The 16245-nt window shown below is 43.7% G+C and overlaps 1 protein-coding gene across 3 annotated transcripts; it reads right to left on the bottom strand.

Annotated features, from left to right (window-relative positions):
* Positions 1-14650, bottom strand: PLIN2 (perilipin 2). 3 transcript variants are annotated; one of them, XM_061132885.1, is made up of 9 exons: positions 14546-14632; positions 13518-13572; positions 13234-13429; positions 11325-11407; positions 10242-10527; positions 9124-9305; positions 7874-8008; positions 6324-6614; positions 1-398 (listed from the first exon to the last, which is right to left on the bottom strand). In XM_061132885.1, exons 2-9 carry the CDS (start codon positions 13545-13547, stop codon positions 258-260), a joined length of 1344 nt encoding a protein of 447 aa, XP_060988868.1. In that variant the 5' UTR covers positions 13548-13572; positions 14546-14632; the 3' UTR covers positions 1-257. The 3 variants fall into 3 exon arrangements, with proteins under 3 accessions (XP_060988868.1, XP_060988867.1, XP_060988866.1); XM_061132884.1 differs by lacking the exon at positions 1-398 and having other exon boundaries at positions 5784-6614; positions 14560-14650; XM_061132883.1 differs by lacking the exon at positions 1-398 and having other exon boundaries at positions 5784-6614.
* Positions 14651-16245: the final 1595 nt, after the last annotated feature.

The following is a 16245-nucleotide window of genomic DNA, read 5'->3' as shown; positions in this document are numbered from 1 at the left end:
CTGATTCAAGAGCCCATTTTTTATTATAGGCATTTTGATGATTACACTTTGAAGAATTATATAAAATATATAATGCAGAACTAGAATCTGTTACAAAAGATTGGGTCAATCAGGGTTTCATTACAATTAAGACCAAGTAGTCAAAAAAAGAGATTAACCCCTAACAATCAATCCCTAAAGTCACAGGAATGAACAAAAGCAAACACGAAGTTTAATGTGACACAAACTGTGTATTCAGCAAATGGAGATTTTTCTTGTTAGTTATTCAACATTTTGCCCTGAGAAGGCTCAGGGCCATTAGCATGAGAATGATTTGGTCCATCCTCCTCTTCCAAAGCTATAATATCTGGAATTTCATCAGTCTCAGATGTCAAGTCTGTGATACTGAAATCAAGTGCCTGTAAAAAAAGAATCTTGGATATTAAACCAAACACTAAAGAAATGAGCTGTCAATTCCAGGTGAGCTCTTAGAAACACAAATTAATACATGAACTTTACTTTCTCAATAACTATACTTTCTTCAAGATGTTTATAGTCTTATCCCCACAATTCATTCATATTATAACTAAGAAACATCTCTTTAAAAGGAAACCAACTAGTGGTAAAACATATGAAAGTTTTTGAAATTACAAGCTATAAAGCATTTCTGGCTATTCATCTTTCTATTATTCTCTTAAAAACAGTAATATTCCACTTTTCCATATTCTGATTTCCAATACTATAAACAGTTTGGAAAATGTCTAGGAACTGAGGAAGCAAAAGGTCTTTGAACAGTTTAAATAGCTCTCACAAAGCCCTAGCTCTTGTCTGCATAGAGAAGGCTTTTAGAGATAAGAAGTTCGATTAACTCTTACTTTACATACAATTATGATAAGCAAAGTAATATTTCTTAACTAACAGATGACTAGAAGCAGAAAAGGTATAGTAAGTTCAGTTCAGTCGCTCAGTCGTGTCCGACTCTTTGCGACCCCATGAATCGCAGCACGCCAGGCCTCCCTGTCCATCACAAACTCCCGGGGTTTACTCAAACTCATGCCCATCGAGTCGGTGGTGCCATCCAGCCATCTCATTCTCTGTCTGAAGGCTAAATCTTGATAGCAGAGGAAAAAAGCTAGCTGATTACCTAATAGAGACAAAATAACTACCAACAACAACAAAAACCCATCAAAAAACAGATGGAAGGGAGAATGAGGAGTTATTGCCTAATGGGTACAACGTTTATGCTTGGGATAATGATATAGTTCTGGAAATGGGGAGTGGTGATGGCTGCAGAACACTGCAAATGTACTTAATACCAATGAACTGTACACTTAAGAATGGCTAAAATGGTAAACTTGATGGTATGTATGCATGTGTGCTAAGTCACTTCAGTTGTGTCCAACTCCATGCAAACCAATAGACCCTTTAGCCCATCAGGGTCCTCTGTCCATGGAATTCTGCAGGCAAGAATACTGGAGTGGGTTGCCATGTCCTCTTCCAGGGGATCTTCCTGACCCAGCAATTGAACTCAAGTCTCTTAGGTCTCATGCATTGGCAGACAGTTTCCTTACTGCTAGCACCACCTGGGAAGCCCTATGTTATATATATTTTGCCACAATATTTTTTAAAATAGTTTTTAAAAATACATGAAGAGAGAATCTTTCTTTTTATTGGATCTCTTACCTGGCTGTCTGTGGCCTGTACTACACTTTTCCCTAAAAACCCAGGTGCTCAGATGACAATCCAGACTGAGGTAAGAAGACTTCCACTATTTATTCCTGAGGCTATTTGGGGAAATCAAACTACATTCCAGATCTTCATGAATTTTCACTTTGCAAAGATTATACCCAACCTGACATCCATAAAAGCCAACAACAATGATACACTGATGATGACAACGACTGATAAACTGATGCGGGGCGTCAACCAGGCAGGTCAATGACTGCAATTTTATTCTTTCTAGGTTAAAAGATGTACCTTGCTCAGCTCTCTCTTCTGATCTATTTCTATTAAATGTATATTTTAATATCCACTATCAGTATTTTTAATAAATGTAGAATAGAACAGGAAGCTACAACACAAGAAAATAGAGAGGGATTTTTTGAGTCCTAAGCAAGCAGGAGTTTTCTCCTATCAGAGACTAGATTGCTAGAATAGAAAAAACAAGCACTTTGACATCAGTAACACATTGGACTAAATCCCTACTCTGCCACTTGTCTGTTTTCAACCTCAGTTTTCTCACCTGTCAAGTGAGGAAAATTCCTAATTGATTGTGTTGACAAGTGAGGAGTAAAGATAGTATGGGCCTAGCTTGTAAAAGGTACTCAATAAATAGTAGCTTTAATTCTCTTTGGTTTCTTAAATACCACCCTGTCACACATATAAACCTCCAAAGTCACCTACAGATCAGGAACTACTGGCCTAAGGTAGAGTTCTTTGCAGAAGATTGGAGATTCCACACTTGTGGGTTAGGAAAAAAGCCTCCACCACCACCAAAAAGGGGGCTCTAGTCCGTGAGATGTTCTGGGAGAACCATATGAATAATCCACCTTCCATATATCCAGAATGAGTCAGAGTATTTAATTTTCATTATTCTCGACCATCACCAAAACCTATTTGGCGGGCTTGGGGAAGAAAAGGGTGGGGCAGTTAAGAGGGAGCCATAGTCTATCAAGTTTATTCAGTGAGTTTAATTTAAAATGAGGTGGTTGGGACTGCCCTGGTGGTCCCGTGGCTAAGACACTGTGCTTCCACTGCAAGGGACTCAGGTTTGATCCCACATGACACATGGAGCGGCCAAAAATTTTTTTTAATTAAAAGAATGTAGTGATTGTGCTTGACCATCTTCATAGGGTTTTTATAAATGTGGAACAAGAGAAATCACTTTGCAGATTTATAAATTCCTTTTCACTGACATAAAAAACTATAGTTTGGAAGAAGGAGTGTGAGGAGACTCTTGCCCATCAGGCATTCTGAGGCCAAACTCAGAATAACACGCTTACTATGAAACAAATGAGATAATAAGTCTCTCCCTGCAAAGACATTCAAGAAAATGAAGTGACCGTGCCAGGGTTCCAGGGAGTTACATCATTTTTGCAGGTTGTTGGGCTTCCCTGGTGGCTCAGAGGTTAAAGCGTCTGCCTGCGGGAGACCAGGGTTCGATCCCGGGGTCTGGAAGATCCCCTGGAGAAGGAAATGGCAACCCACTCCAGCATTCTTGCCTGGAGAATACCATGGACAGAGGAGCCTGATGGGCTACAGCCCACAGGGTCGCAAAAAGTCGCAAACGACTGAGCGACTTCACTATCACTATCACTATCACCATACAACCATAAGAGGGCACCCTTCATTCATAAACCTGCTTGACTTCTGTATTTACAATGATAATTTTCCAGAAGGTGGCGCTGTAGGTGGGGCTACTGCAGAAATAAAAACAACATCTGAGGGAATTTTACTTAGTGGTAAATGAGTATGTACAGGCAGTGCTCATAAACATGACAGAGTCAGGAAAACAGACTGATTTTGAACTAGAAAATAATCGTGGCTCAGATGTAAAGAGTCTGCCTGCAATGCAGGAGACCCAGGTTCAATCACTGGGTAGAGAAGTTCCCCTGAAGAAGGAAATGGCAACCCACTCCAGTATTCTTGTCTGGAGAATTCCATGGATGGAAGAACCTGGTGGGCTACAGTCCATGGGTTGCAATGAGTCGGACACAACTGAGTGACTAACACACATGCCTATGTTTCCCTGACATCAGTCTTAGTATTACTTTCTTTGATCCGTCTCTTTAGGCAAGGACAACAAAAGTAAACAAATGGGATCAAATCAAACTAAAAAAGCTTTTGCATAGTGAAGGAAACTTTCAACAAAATTTAAACAAAATTAAAAAGCAACCTGTTGAATGGGAGAAGATACCGGGTTGGCCAAAATGTTCATTTGAGTTTTTCTGTAACATCTAGGCTTAGTCATTTTTTTTCCCTCAAAATAATTGCCCTCCTTGGGGCAAAGTCTGTTAAACTAAAACTGCTAGTTTATCCAACAATAAAGCAAGGAAACCATGCGTTTTGAGACATGTAGACAACCAAGGGACATGCATGTAGGCACAAACTTGAGACACAGACAGATAAAAGCATGACTCATGGTAAAAAGCAGGGTGTGCTCATGGTAAAAGCAAAGTCAGGGGTAGTCTTCCAGAAGCTAAGAGAAGTCTGCTTTATATTCTGTCTTGCTCACTTAGAACAGCTTTGAGATCTGTCTCCTTTTCATAAGCAATTCAGTAGGTACAATCACTCTTAGGAACAGGAAACAGCAAGTTTACGTTCAGTATAAGGAAGTCTGTGTACAGCTGTAGTAAATGAACTTTCTAACCAATCACAATCAGCCATAAAATACCACCCTTGAAGTTCTGAGGCAAATGTCAGCAGGGTCCTGTCCAATTTGGACTAAAAAAGAAAAAAATTTTAAGAGGTAGAGTCTCTAGAAAAGCCACTCACCAGGGACAGGCAGGTGAAGGCATGGATTGGCTCTACCCTGGAACCCCATCAATCATGACAGTCCACTTTTCCAGAAACCAGAAGCTCCTTCACTTCAAGTATCTCAGGGAGTCCCTCTAACTGAGCTCACGTCTACTGACTCCTGGAGTTACCTCAAGGGGAAAAAAATTAGTTCTCTGACTTAGTAAGGTTTGATAGCTCATTCACTAGTGCATGTAAAGTTGTATGCTGCTTCCTTGTTTTCACGGGGAGACAGTGGCGAAGCAGGGTAGAAAAAGGAGACACATTTGACTTAGACTTCAGTTCTGCTGAAGGGCAGGTCAGGCCTTCAGTACTTAGCTCTACTTCAAAGTTCTAAGATTGGGTTTTTTTGAAAAGGTTTGGCATACTGCAGCTTTGTCATGCTGCTGCTGCTAAGTCACTTCAGTCGTGTCTGACTCTGTGCGACCCCATAGACGGCAGCCCACCAGGCTCCCCCATCCCTGGGATTCTCCCGGCAAGAATACTAGAGTGGGTTGCCATTTCCTTCTCCAATGTAAGAAAGTGCAAAGTGAAAGTGAAGTCGCTCAGTCGTGTCTGACTCTTAGGAACCCCACGGACTGCAGCCTACCAGGCTCCTCCTTCCATGGGATTTTCCAGGCAAGGGTACTGGAGTGGGCTTTGTTATGAGGAGGTCCATATTCCCTACATAATCAACTCATGCTAAGTGGATTAGAAGCCTAAACACCCTAGGCAGGAGGTAGTAGGAACTCCTTTCTACAGGGGATCCAAAGTCTTTTTTTTTTTTTTTTCCGAATTATCTTCATGCAGTCTTCTAAAGGTACCTCACCCACCACTGAGGTTAGTGCCTCTCTACCAAAGTGACAACATGGTACATTAAGTCCAGCTGGGACTGGACCCTGAACAATCTCATTCCTTACATGTGAGATGGCCCCTTAGCAAGAAATGCTGCTACTTTTACATGAGACTGATGCAACAGTCACTCATGTGCTTCCTCTCAGCTGATTTCTCCTCAGCAAGGCAGTCAGGTACTTACGTACCTCCTACTGGTTTAAGAATGTGCTTTCAGGGGTCCAGTAAACAGTCAAATGAAAGGAACCAAAACCACCCCCTAATACCATTCTTAAAGGAACATTAGCTTTTGTTATCAAACATTCCATTTTTAACATTAGTCTTCCAATGTCTGTACAAACTGCCCCCTGCCCCCAGGCCATTTGAATTTATATGTATTAAAAACCCTGTCAAGGAGGCGAAGCAGTTCCGAGAAAGCCACACAAAAAGCACATGTAACACAGAGCATAAAACCGATCTATTCTGCAGTGAGTTTTATTGAATTCAAAGGAGGCACTCCTTTATGAAAAAATTAAAAAACCCAGGGTACACAAGCATGCATTGTGAGACAAACCAGAGTTGAGGCCTGCTCAGAGCAGACCCCAATTCATACAACAGCCTACATGAAGGTGTTTTTATTCAGTACAAACAGCAACAGTAGCAAAAGAATGAGGCCATAAAACGCCCTGAAACATGTGCGAGTTCTGGACAGGCTGTGACCACTCTATTATTCTTTTCTTTCCAGCCAGGTAAGTAACAGAACTTATGCACTAATGCAGAAACTTTATAGCTCTTATGTCAGCTGGAAATGACTGAAGTGGAGACCTTTTTGCCTCATTAGCTGCCTGCCTACTTTGGAGCCGTCTAGCTCAAGAGGAGCTGTCATCTGGCTGGCTGCCCTGTGCATTGCTGACAGGGACGGGTTTAGGGTGTTTTGTACTCCGCCTGCCAGGCCTCCTGGCTGTACCTGGGGCCTGAGCACTCTCAGACTCGGTCACCTGGGGATAAAAGGGACCTACCAGCCAGTTGAGGGGTGTGTTGTTAACAAGATAATCCATCACATCATCTAAAGACTCCTTCATTTTCTGCAGCTGCCCCTTGCTGGAAGCGAGGAGGCCATCAGACACTTCTTTAAAGGAGGCAGCATTGCGAAACACAGCGTAGATGTCACCAGCCATCACCCCCAAGTGCTTGGCCCGATCTTGAATGTTCTGTGGTAACCCCTGGATGTTGGACAGGAGGGTGTGGCACGTGGTCTGGAGCTGCTGAGTCAGGTTCCGGGCAATAGCAAGAGTACGTGACTCAATGTGCTGAAAGTAAGACAAGTTTAAGAATGAGCAGTGGATTCAACAGTGGTATGTGTGACTTAGTTCACGTACATTCAGCTGGGATATGTCCACCACACATGTGGATTCTTTAACTTTTTAAAATTCTCACAACATCCCTGAGTGCAGCAGTTATTATTTCACATTTCATAGGCACAACATAGGGCTTCCGGGGGTAACTCAACTGATAAAGAATCTGCCTGCAATGCAGGAGACCCTGGTTCGATTCCTGGGTGGGGAAGTTCCCCTGGAGAAGGGATAAGCAACCCACTCCAGTATTCTTGGGCTTCCCTTGTGGCTCAGACGGTAAAGAATCTGCCGGCAATGCAGGAGACCTGGGTTCAATCCCTGGGTTGGAAAGATCCCCTGGAGGAGGGCATGGCAACACAGTCCAATATTCTTGCCTGGAGAATCCCCATGGACAGAGGAGTCTGGTGGGCCACAGTCCATGGGGTCGCAGAGTTGGACTTGACTGAGTGACTAGGTACAGCACAGGTAGAACATAAGCTAAGCCCCAGATAACAGCTGGAAAATGGCTGAGTTGGGATTTGAACTAGTGCCTGAGTCTTTGAAGTTCATGGTCTTAAGCAGAAGAAACATAACAGGGGAGACCAGACAGAAAGAAAATACCCTCCATGTTAGTAGGGCAACTGGGATGTTCTTTCTTCAAGTGAGATATGATATAAATAAATAACTAATGTTACTTTCAAGGGCAAGTGTATATTAGCTTCTGGAAGATAAAGAACCGTTTTCTAGGACTACAATATGATATTTCTTCTGTCTGGAACACTCACCCCTTTAATGCCCTTTCACCTAGTTTATTCACCCCTTAGGTCTCAACTGACCACTCATCTCTTCCAGCAAACCATCTGACTCACTCATCCTTACTCCAAGGTTGAGTTAGTACCCTTCCTACAAAGCATTCTCACAGCAACTCTATTTATACTATCAAAAAACCCCACTATGGCAGTAAAGATACCTGTATTCACTTAGCTTGTACCTTTCATGAGGGAAATGCCTGTTCCTCAGGTAGTTGTGTCCTGACTGAGGCAATATAGCTGCCGGTAAGTTGTTAAAGTCACTGCACAGTTTTGCTTCTATCATATAACAAGCAACTTAAGTACCCTGTATTGTTCAACTTTTGCTAGAGAAGAGTATTCTAAGAGGAATAATAAGAACACTGCGATGCCTGGTAGGAATTTCTACACAATCTTTGGTGGATGACCCTGTCCCAGTTGTCTCACCTCAGCACAGTGGGATTCATCTGTATCATCGTAGCCGATGCTTCTCTTCCACTCCAGCCAGGACAGATAGAGCTTATCCTGAGCATCCTGAATTTTCTGGTTGGCATTATGCACATTCTTCCTGGCAAGTTCAATCTAGAACATGTTGGAAGAAGACAAAGAACAAACTATTAACAGATATTCATATTAGCCTGTTTTCAGGTCTATGATGTAAACCAGCCATCATCAATTCTTACAGAAAGTCTTGGTATTTAAGGAGATATCTCTGATAGCCTATCAGAGATAGCATTGTTCTGTTTTGCCCTGTGTTAGTTGCTCAATCGTGTCGGACTATTTAAGACCCTGTGAACTGTAGCCTGCTGGCTTCCTCTATCCATGGGATTTTCCAGGCAAAAATACTAGAGTGGGTTGCCATTCCCTACTCCAGGGGATATTCCCAACCCAGGGATTGAACCTGGGTCTCCTGTATTGCAAACAGATTCTTTACCATCTGAGACACCAGGGAACCCCAAGAGCATTGTTACTTGTTATCAATATGTGTAAGTCAGCCAAGCAGTCATAGGACTTTACTGCCTCTTATTTATTAAACCACTATCTCCAATTTCCCTCCAGTTTAACACAGGTACAGCAACTGAAATTTAACGTGTGTATAAAATTATAAAAGAGAAAGGAACTTAAACTTCCTCTTCCCTATTGCCAGCCACCTACTTCCCCTTCCAAGAGTAAACTGGTCTCTAATGGCCGAACAACGCATACTGTTCTGTAACTTGGCAATCCTTCAAGGCTACTCAGTAGTCTTTTGTGATGTATCAATGGAATCAGTCTATTAGTTGATGTGCATTGTTTACACTCTTTTGCAACTCTGAATGAATATACATTTCTAGAAGAAAAGCTGCTCCAGGCATAGGGGTGTCTCTAACTTTCCTATTTCCCTTGAATCCTCCAAAAGTGCAAAAACACAAGTATATCTCTCCTCTACACCATCGCCCACAGAATCTAGCTTTGCAAATGCCACCAGACAGGAAAGGAAATCAGTAATCTGACCACTCAGAGTAAGATTAACACCGCTTCATGTATTCAGCTAATTATATACTTCCTTTTCTGTGAGTTTTCTATATACTCTTGGCCCATTTTTCTACTGGATTGTTCATAAGGTAAGATTAAAATTCTTGGATTTTATGATTACGTTTATCCTAATCCTGGAGATAAATGAACTCACTTCAGCTGCCTTTAAATGAAGTTGTACTCACCAGGTTGACGGTGGAATGGAGCTGAGAAATGGTCTCCTGGCCTTTTTGCTTAGCTTCTTCAACCCTGCCGAGGGCCTGCTGGTAGGCCCGTGAGCGCAGCTTGGTGGACAGAGATCCCAGTCTAACATAGTAACTTGGCTTCTGAACCATATCGAATCCTTCCACTTTTTTGGCTTCTTTTTCTGAAGTTATAAAGAAGGGGGAAAAAAAAAGAAGTCTTAGGGATCACAGCTCTAAGTGCTCTAAGTGACGAGGCCTAAACTCTTAACTTGGATCTCGTCTTTGTTGATTCCACCCACCCATCTGGTAATTGTGCACCCCTTTGCCCAAGATGGCTCCTATCTGCTGCTGGGCTTGGCAACCCAGAACACATCACTGTGACACGTCATCTACACAGGTCTCTTCCCATCACAGTGTCTTACCTGGCACACAGTAAGCACTGAATATTTAATAATCCCATACAGTAGCCTACAAAGGGCAATCCATTTGTAGAAAGTATTTCTTTAGGTTAATTTCTCTGGAAGTTTCAAAACTTACTATGTACAAAAGAATCTGCCTGCAATGCAGGAGACCCGGGTTTGATCCCTGGGTTGAGAAGATCCCCTGGAGAAGGGAAGGGCAACCCACTCCAGTATTCTTGCCTAGAGAATCCCATCATCAGAGGAGCCTAATGGGCTACAGTCCATGGGGTCACAAAGCATTGGACACAACACATGCAGACAGAGGGGGTGGGATGGGGGAATGGAGACTGACTGTCAACAGGCATGAAAGATCATGAACTTTACTCTTTGGGGGTGACAGAACTTTTATCTTTGGGGGTGATAAAAATATTCTACAACTGGATTGTGGTGAGGCTCATGCAACCAAAAATGTAGAAGGAAAACAGGTGAATTTTTTTGGTATATAAAAGTATATCTCAAGGAAGCTGTTTAGAAAAACTGCTTAAAGATATAAAACACTGAAAGAAGTTCCTTGGTGGCCTCATAATTACGGTTCTGGACTTTCACTGCCATGGCCCGGGTTTGATTCTTGGTCAGGGAACTGAAATCCCATAAGCTGCATGGCATGGCAAAAAAGGAAAGATACAAAACATTATTTCAAGGCAAAAATCCAATTACCTAGTTCATCCTTGGTAAGAGGAAGGTACTGGTCTACCAGCAACTCCGACTTGGTGAGTGCATTTTCCACTCCACTGCTCATCAGCTGCATCACCCGACTTCCCATGACTGTGTGAATGCTGCCATTGACCACAGACTTGGTCTTCTCCACACTACCAGTCACAGCTCCCTTGGTCCTGTCCACCACCCCAGTGATTGTGCTGGCCACAGAATCCCTGGCCCCAGTCACAGTAGTCGTCACAGCATCTCTTGCCCCCGTCATAGCCCCTTTGGCATTGGCCACAACCTATGGGGAAAAAAAGCAGGCCATCTGGCTGGTGAGAAACATGGGCATAGACACCTATATAAAGGTCTTAACTAAGGCAGCACAGTTGAAGAGTTAAAGGATGAATCAGGCCCTTTTACTTTCTAGTCATGGGTCTTGGACAAGCACATGAGAGTTGATGAGCTTCAATTTCCTTAACAGGTATAAACGCCCTACCTGCCACCACCCAAAGGTTGTCGGAAGACCAAAAAAGGGAAATGGATAAAAAAATTTGTCCAAGTTTTTTCTTTCTTTGTTTTAAACTAGATGTACCTGCAGCAAGGCACAAGTGGAACCCTAGAGAAAAATGGCATTTTCCATTGACGTGCTTCTACTGAGCACCTCATACACGCACAGACACAGGTACCCATGCACGCTACCCCAGGCTGACACACAGGCAGATGTACCAGTTCTCCACTCCACTGGCTGTGCTCTCAGATACCGAGCAAGAAAAGGTTCTATTCACCACCTCTGCATTCATCCAATACCACATAGGACTCGGTGATTTAACAAAGCAATTTCACCTGCAGAGATGAAGCCACACATTTAACAGAGATCAGACTAAAGTCTGGCCCAAAGGTGGATAGCTCGTCTCTGCTTCCCAAGACAACCTAACAACAGTTCAGGAAGTAAGAGAGTGGTCATTACTCTTTCAAAAATATATCCAAGGTTGGAACAAATAAGTACTGCCTGTTTGTGACCTGCAACAGTCTGTATGAAACAGATAAAACTTAAAAAATGTGCGGTGGCAAGCCTCAGCACTCTTGTCCCAAGCTCACCTGGTTTGTTGGCTGATTCAGAATAGGCAGCTTCTCCTCAATCTTGTCTAGCCCCTTACAAGCATAGGTATTGGCAACAGCAACTAGAAGAATCACAAATGGTGAAAATGTCAATAGTCTGGTAAGAGTGAACACGTAACTTGAACCTTTATTCTTACTATGGAAAAACAGCAAAAACTATTTAATTTACCACACCATGCTTTGTCTGGTTTCTCTAGTTCAGAAAGGAGATCCTTGCCAGATTTCCAGCAGCTTCCTTCTACTGACAGGGAAATAAGGATGCGTATGTGTGTGGTGGGGGTGGGGGAGCAGCAAGCTGAGGCAGTGAGAAGCCAAGAAGGAAAGTGGACAGGGAGCCTCTTCCTCATCAGTTGTCCCCTAAGGTTAAGAGAAGCCAGGCTTCACCAGAATCCTCATTCAAGGAATGAGGTATCTGAAAATCCTCAAAATTTGCATTTCCATGCTTGTTTAATCTCTGCTGCTTCCAAGTCGCTTCAGTTGTGTCTGACTCTGTGCGACCCCATAGACGGCAGCCCACCAGGCTCTGCCGTCCCTGGGATTCTCCAGGCAAGAATACTGGAGTGGGTTGCCATTTCCTTCTCCAAGTCTAATCTCTACCTACACTTAATTCAGTAGGTGACAATATATTTGGGGTTATCACCAGGAAACAGTGTGCTAACAGGACCCTGGATCTCCCTAACAAGACCCAGATTTTAGTCCAAGCTCCCCCACCAACTCCCAACATTTGGGGAGTAGCAGAGTTGGAAAGCTGATTTCTAAAAGGCTCCCCATAATCCTGAAAGTCCATGATGTAATAATTTGAGAGAATGATTTAATCCCTTATTCCAAAGCAGATAATAATGCGGAGAAACTGAAAATTCCACTCCTAGGTATATATATGAAAGAACATATGTCCACACAAAAACTTACGTACAAGTGTTCGCATTAGCATTCATTGATCATGACAGGCAAAAGTTAGAAGCAACCCAAACATCAACTGATGCATGAAAATGACACCCACACAACAGAATATTAAATTATTCCATATTAAAAAGAAATGAAATACTGAGATGATGCTACTATTTGGATGAAATTTGGAAACATTATGCTAAGTGAAAACTAGCCAATCACAAAAGACCACATGTTTTATGATTCCATTTATATTACATGTCCAGGATATGCAAATCTATAAAGAGAAAATAGATTACTAGTTGCCTAAGGTTGGGGAAGGGGGGGTTGGTGGAGTGATTGAGAATGAGTATAAGGTTTCTCTTTAAAAAGAAAAAAAAATGGTAAAATATACAAAACAAATGTCACCATTTAAACTATTTTTAGGTGTACAATTCACTGGGACTCACAATACTGTTCATTCAGAATATTGTGCAACCATTACCACTCTCATTTCCAGGACTTCTTCCTCATACCAAACAGAAAGTGGTATGAGGTTTCTTTCTGGAGAGATGACAATGTTCGACAATTGATCATGGTGATGCCTAAACAACACTGCGAATATACTAAAAGCCACTGAATGGTACACTTTAAGTGGGCTATTTGTATATTGATTTCTTTTAAAAGCAGTTCATGTCTATGTGTAGTCCCAAGGAAGTCAGTTATTTCAGTTTACTCACTGATTCCCCCTTTGATCTCACTTGCCAACACAGAAACATCTCTGGGGAATTTTCTTTTCTTTTAATATCATATTTGCCATTGCTCTGAAGCAGGCCTTCTATAACCATGAGCATCACTTGGCAGTTCTCAGAAAAGGCAGTATGTGTCTCAGGAAAGGCTGAGGATTCCCTGACTGATGAAAGCTCAGGGTGTAAGGCTAGCCTTCATTATTCAAACCAGCTTTGGGCTCACTCGCAATGACTATATGGGACTAAATTTTGAGGCCAAAATGAAAACTCACTTTGTGGCTCTAGCTTTTGGATGATTGGCAGTGCGCTGGTCACAGCCACAGAAGTGATGGTCTTCATGCCCTTCTCTGCCATCTCACACAGAGACTTCAAGTAAGGATACTGATCCTTTGTACTGATGTAAGCCGAGGAGACCAGATCACACGTGGAGCTCACCAAGGGGAGGCTGGCCACCCTGGTCACCACACTCTGCAATCAACAGGGAAGGAGGGGTTAACTTCTACAAAGCAGGGCGGGTGGGGAAAGGAATCAAGAATCGGCTATTTATAAATCATACCAGTTGTGGTTCAACTGAAACAGATGCCATCTTTCTTGATGGAGAAAGAAGAAATCTGCAGAAGAGAAGCTTATTTCAGAACACTGTGATAAGATCCCCAGATTAATTCTCCAACCCCAGGTTTCAAGTGAGCAAAATTCAAGGTACAGTCAGTGGAATCTGCATTGCTCCCACCTTCTGGCTCTCAGAGGTCTCCCCTGTGCAAATAAGTCTTGAAAGAAGGCTTCAGAGCTCACAGGTACAATATACCAACTTGGAAGTGTTCAATTCAATGCTTTCCCCACCAGGACATTACAGACGCCTTTTGAAGTAAAAGACCTATCCACAAAAAATGCTAACCAGGTAACATCCATGTAAAAATTAGCGAGAGATTTCAAGGAAAAGATATCTTGGGCAGTCAGGCCGATCAAGATGGAGCACTTCGGGGTGGGGGTTGGGGGAGTCAAACTTTTCTTGTCAAAGAACCGAAACTAGTTCAGGGGACATTAAGCACAGGGGGTAAGGAGGTACTCCGACGATCGAGAAACTTTTCAAGGAGTTTTTAAATGTCACTTTAGTGTCCCCAACGACCCACACCTACACAAAACAGCCTCACTGGTAAGCAGCAGGGCTGGGAAGGCAAGAACCCACCCCTTCGGAGCCATTCTGCGGCCGAGGGTCCCAATTTTACAAGAAATGAGAAAGAACCACGCCAAAGGCGGAAATCAGGCGCCACTTATCAATAGCCCGTCTGCGTACCCCACAAAATTCTGCTTTAAGACGATTTTCTCAGGCGTTTCCTTTTAACTAACGTCCTTTGGGGTCGATTGGAAACTGTTAGCCCCAACCCAACCAAGAAGCTACAAACGCACTAAGGCAGCGAGCAGAAAAGCAAGCCTCGATCAAGGAACAAAAGCGAGGGTGGAAACGCAGGCCCCAGACACCGCCCCTTCCCAGCCGGGGCCCCGAAACCGCCGCGAGGCCGCGAGCGTCCGGCCCGAAGCCCGCGTGGGCCGAGCCACAGGGGCCGCTGAGGATCGCGCACCCACCCGCAAGCAGATACCAGAGGGCGAGGGTCCGGCGAGTCTGTGCGGCGTTCACAGCTCACCGCCCGGCGCGCCGGAATATATACCCGCCCCGCCCCCGCCCGCCCCCGTGCCACGTGACCCCCGGCCCGCGGGGCTTGGGGGGCGGCCCTGCAAGGATCAGGAGTGCTGGGGATGCCCGTGCAAAAATGCGGCGGGTGCCCACGCTGGCTTTGTAGTTTCGTAAAAGGAAGTGGGGCCCCGGTGGCTCAGCTGTAAAGAATCCGCCTCTAATTCAGAAGATTCGGGTTCAATCCCTGGGTCGGGAAGATGCCCTGGAGAAGGAAATGGCAGCCCACTCCAGTGTTCTTGCCTGGAGAATCCCATGGACAGAGGAGCCTGGCGGGCTACAGTCTGTGGTGTCACAAAGAGTCGGACACGAGTAAACGACTCAGCCACCAAAAGGCAGCGGAGGAGTTGCCGCGAGGGACTCACCGTAACTAACCTGTTGATTTCCACCATTTCTGGGAATAGAATTGTCTTTAAAAATGGAAACAATGGCGTTTGGACTGCTATTTATAGCCAACAAATAACTTCCAACGTTTTGTGAAATTCTAAAGGATGACAGACCTGTTGGGAGGGCTGTCCTGTTGCTATTTTGACTTTAAAGTCAGTTTCTCCAACATCTGTCTAATTTAAAGTTGAATTGGAATTTCCAGAAAGGTCTTGAGAATATACTCTTCCAGCAAGACTAAAACCCTGCGGTCTGATAGGTACCTACGTTTACTATGCAAAATAGCTTTTTGTTTTTAATTAAAGGATAATTGCTTTACAATATTGGGCTGGTTTCTGCCCTACATCAACATGAATCAGCCATAGGTACACACAAGCCCCATCCCTCTTGAACCTCACTCCCCAAAATGGCTTTTTTTTTTAAGTTGAGAGATAAGGGCTCTTTTTTGTTTGTTTTTGTTTGGGGGTATGCAGAGTACATCATGAGAAACGCTGGGCTGGAGGAAGCACAAGCTGGGATCAAGATTGCTGGGAGAAATATCAATAACCTCAGATATGCAGATGACACCACCCTTATGGCAGAAAGTGAAGAGGAACTAAGGAGCCTCTTGGTGAAAGTGAAAGAAGAGAGTGAAAAAGTTGGCTTAAAGCTCAACATTCAGAAAACTAAGATCATGGCGTCCGGTCCCATCACTTCATGGAAAATAGTGGGCTCCAAAATCACTGCAGATGGTGATTGCAGCCATGAAATTAAAAGACGCTTACTCCTTGGAAGGAAAGCTATGACCAACCTAGACAGCATATTAAAAAGCAGAGACATTACATTGCCAAAAAAGGTCTGACTAGTCAAGGCTATGGTTTTTCCAGTGGTCATGTATGGATGTGAGAGTTGGACTGTGAAGAAAGCTGAGCGCTGAAGAATTGATGCTTTTGAACTGTGGTGTTGGAGAAGACTCTTGAGAGTCCCTTGGACTGCAAGGAGATCCAACCACTCCATCCTAAAGGAGATCAGTCCAGGGTGTTCATTGGAAGGACTGATGTTGAAGCTGAAACTCCAATACTTTGGCCACTTCATGCGAAGAGTTGACTCATTGGAAAAGACCCTGATGCTGGGAGGAATTGGGGGCAGGAGGAGAAGGGGATGGCAGAGGATGAGATGGTTGGATGGCATCACAGACTCAATGGACATGGGTTTGGGTAGACTCCGGGAG

Source organism: Dama dama, chromosome 29, assembly GCF_033118175.1.
Source record: "Dama dama isolate Ldn47 chromosome 29, ASM3311817v1, whole genome shotgun sequence".
In the NCBI taxonomy this organism is placed as follows: Eukaryota; Metazoa; Chordata; class Mammalia; order Artiodactyla; family Cervidae; genus Dama; species Dama dama.
The sequence above is the reverse complement of the archived record's forward strand: the minus strand, read 5'-3'. Positions and strand labels throughout refer to the sequence as shown.

Bases quoted from the DNA above. Each gene is read 5' to 3' on its own strand.
- PLIN2 (XM_061132884.1), bottom strand. From the start codon at position 13,547: ATGGCATCTGTTTCAGTTGAACCACAACTG. The intron at 13,430-13,517 runs GTATGATTTATA...TGTTGATTGCAG, and splicing joins TTTCAGTTGAACCACAACTG to AGTGTGGTGACCAGGGTGGC. The intron at 8,009-9,123 runs GTGAGTACAACT...AACATGTTCTAG, and splicing joins TCCATTCCACCGTCAACCTG to ATTGAACTTGCCAGGAAGAA.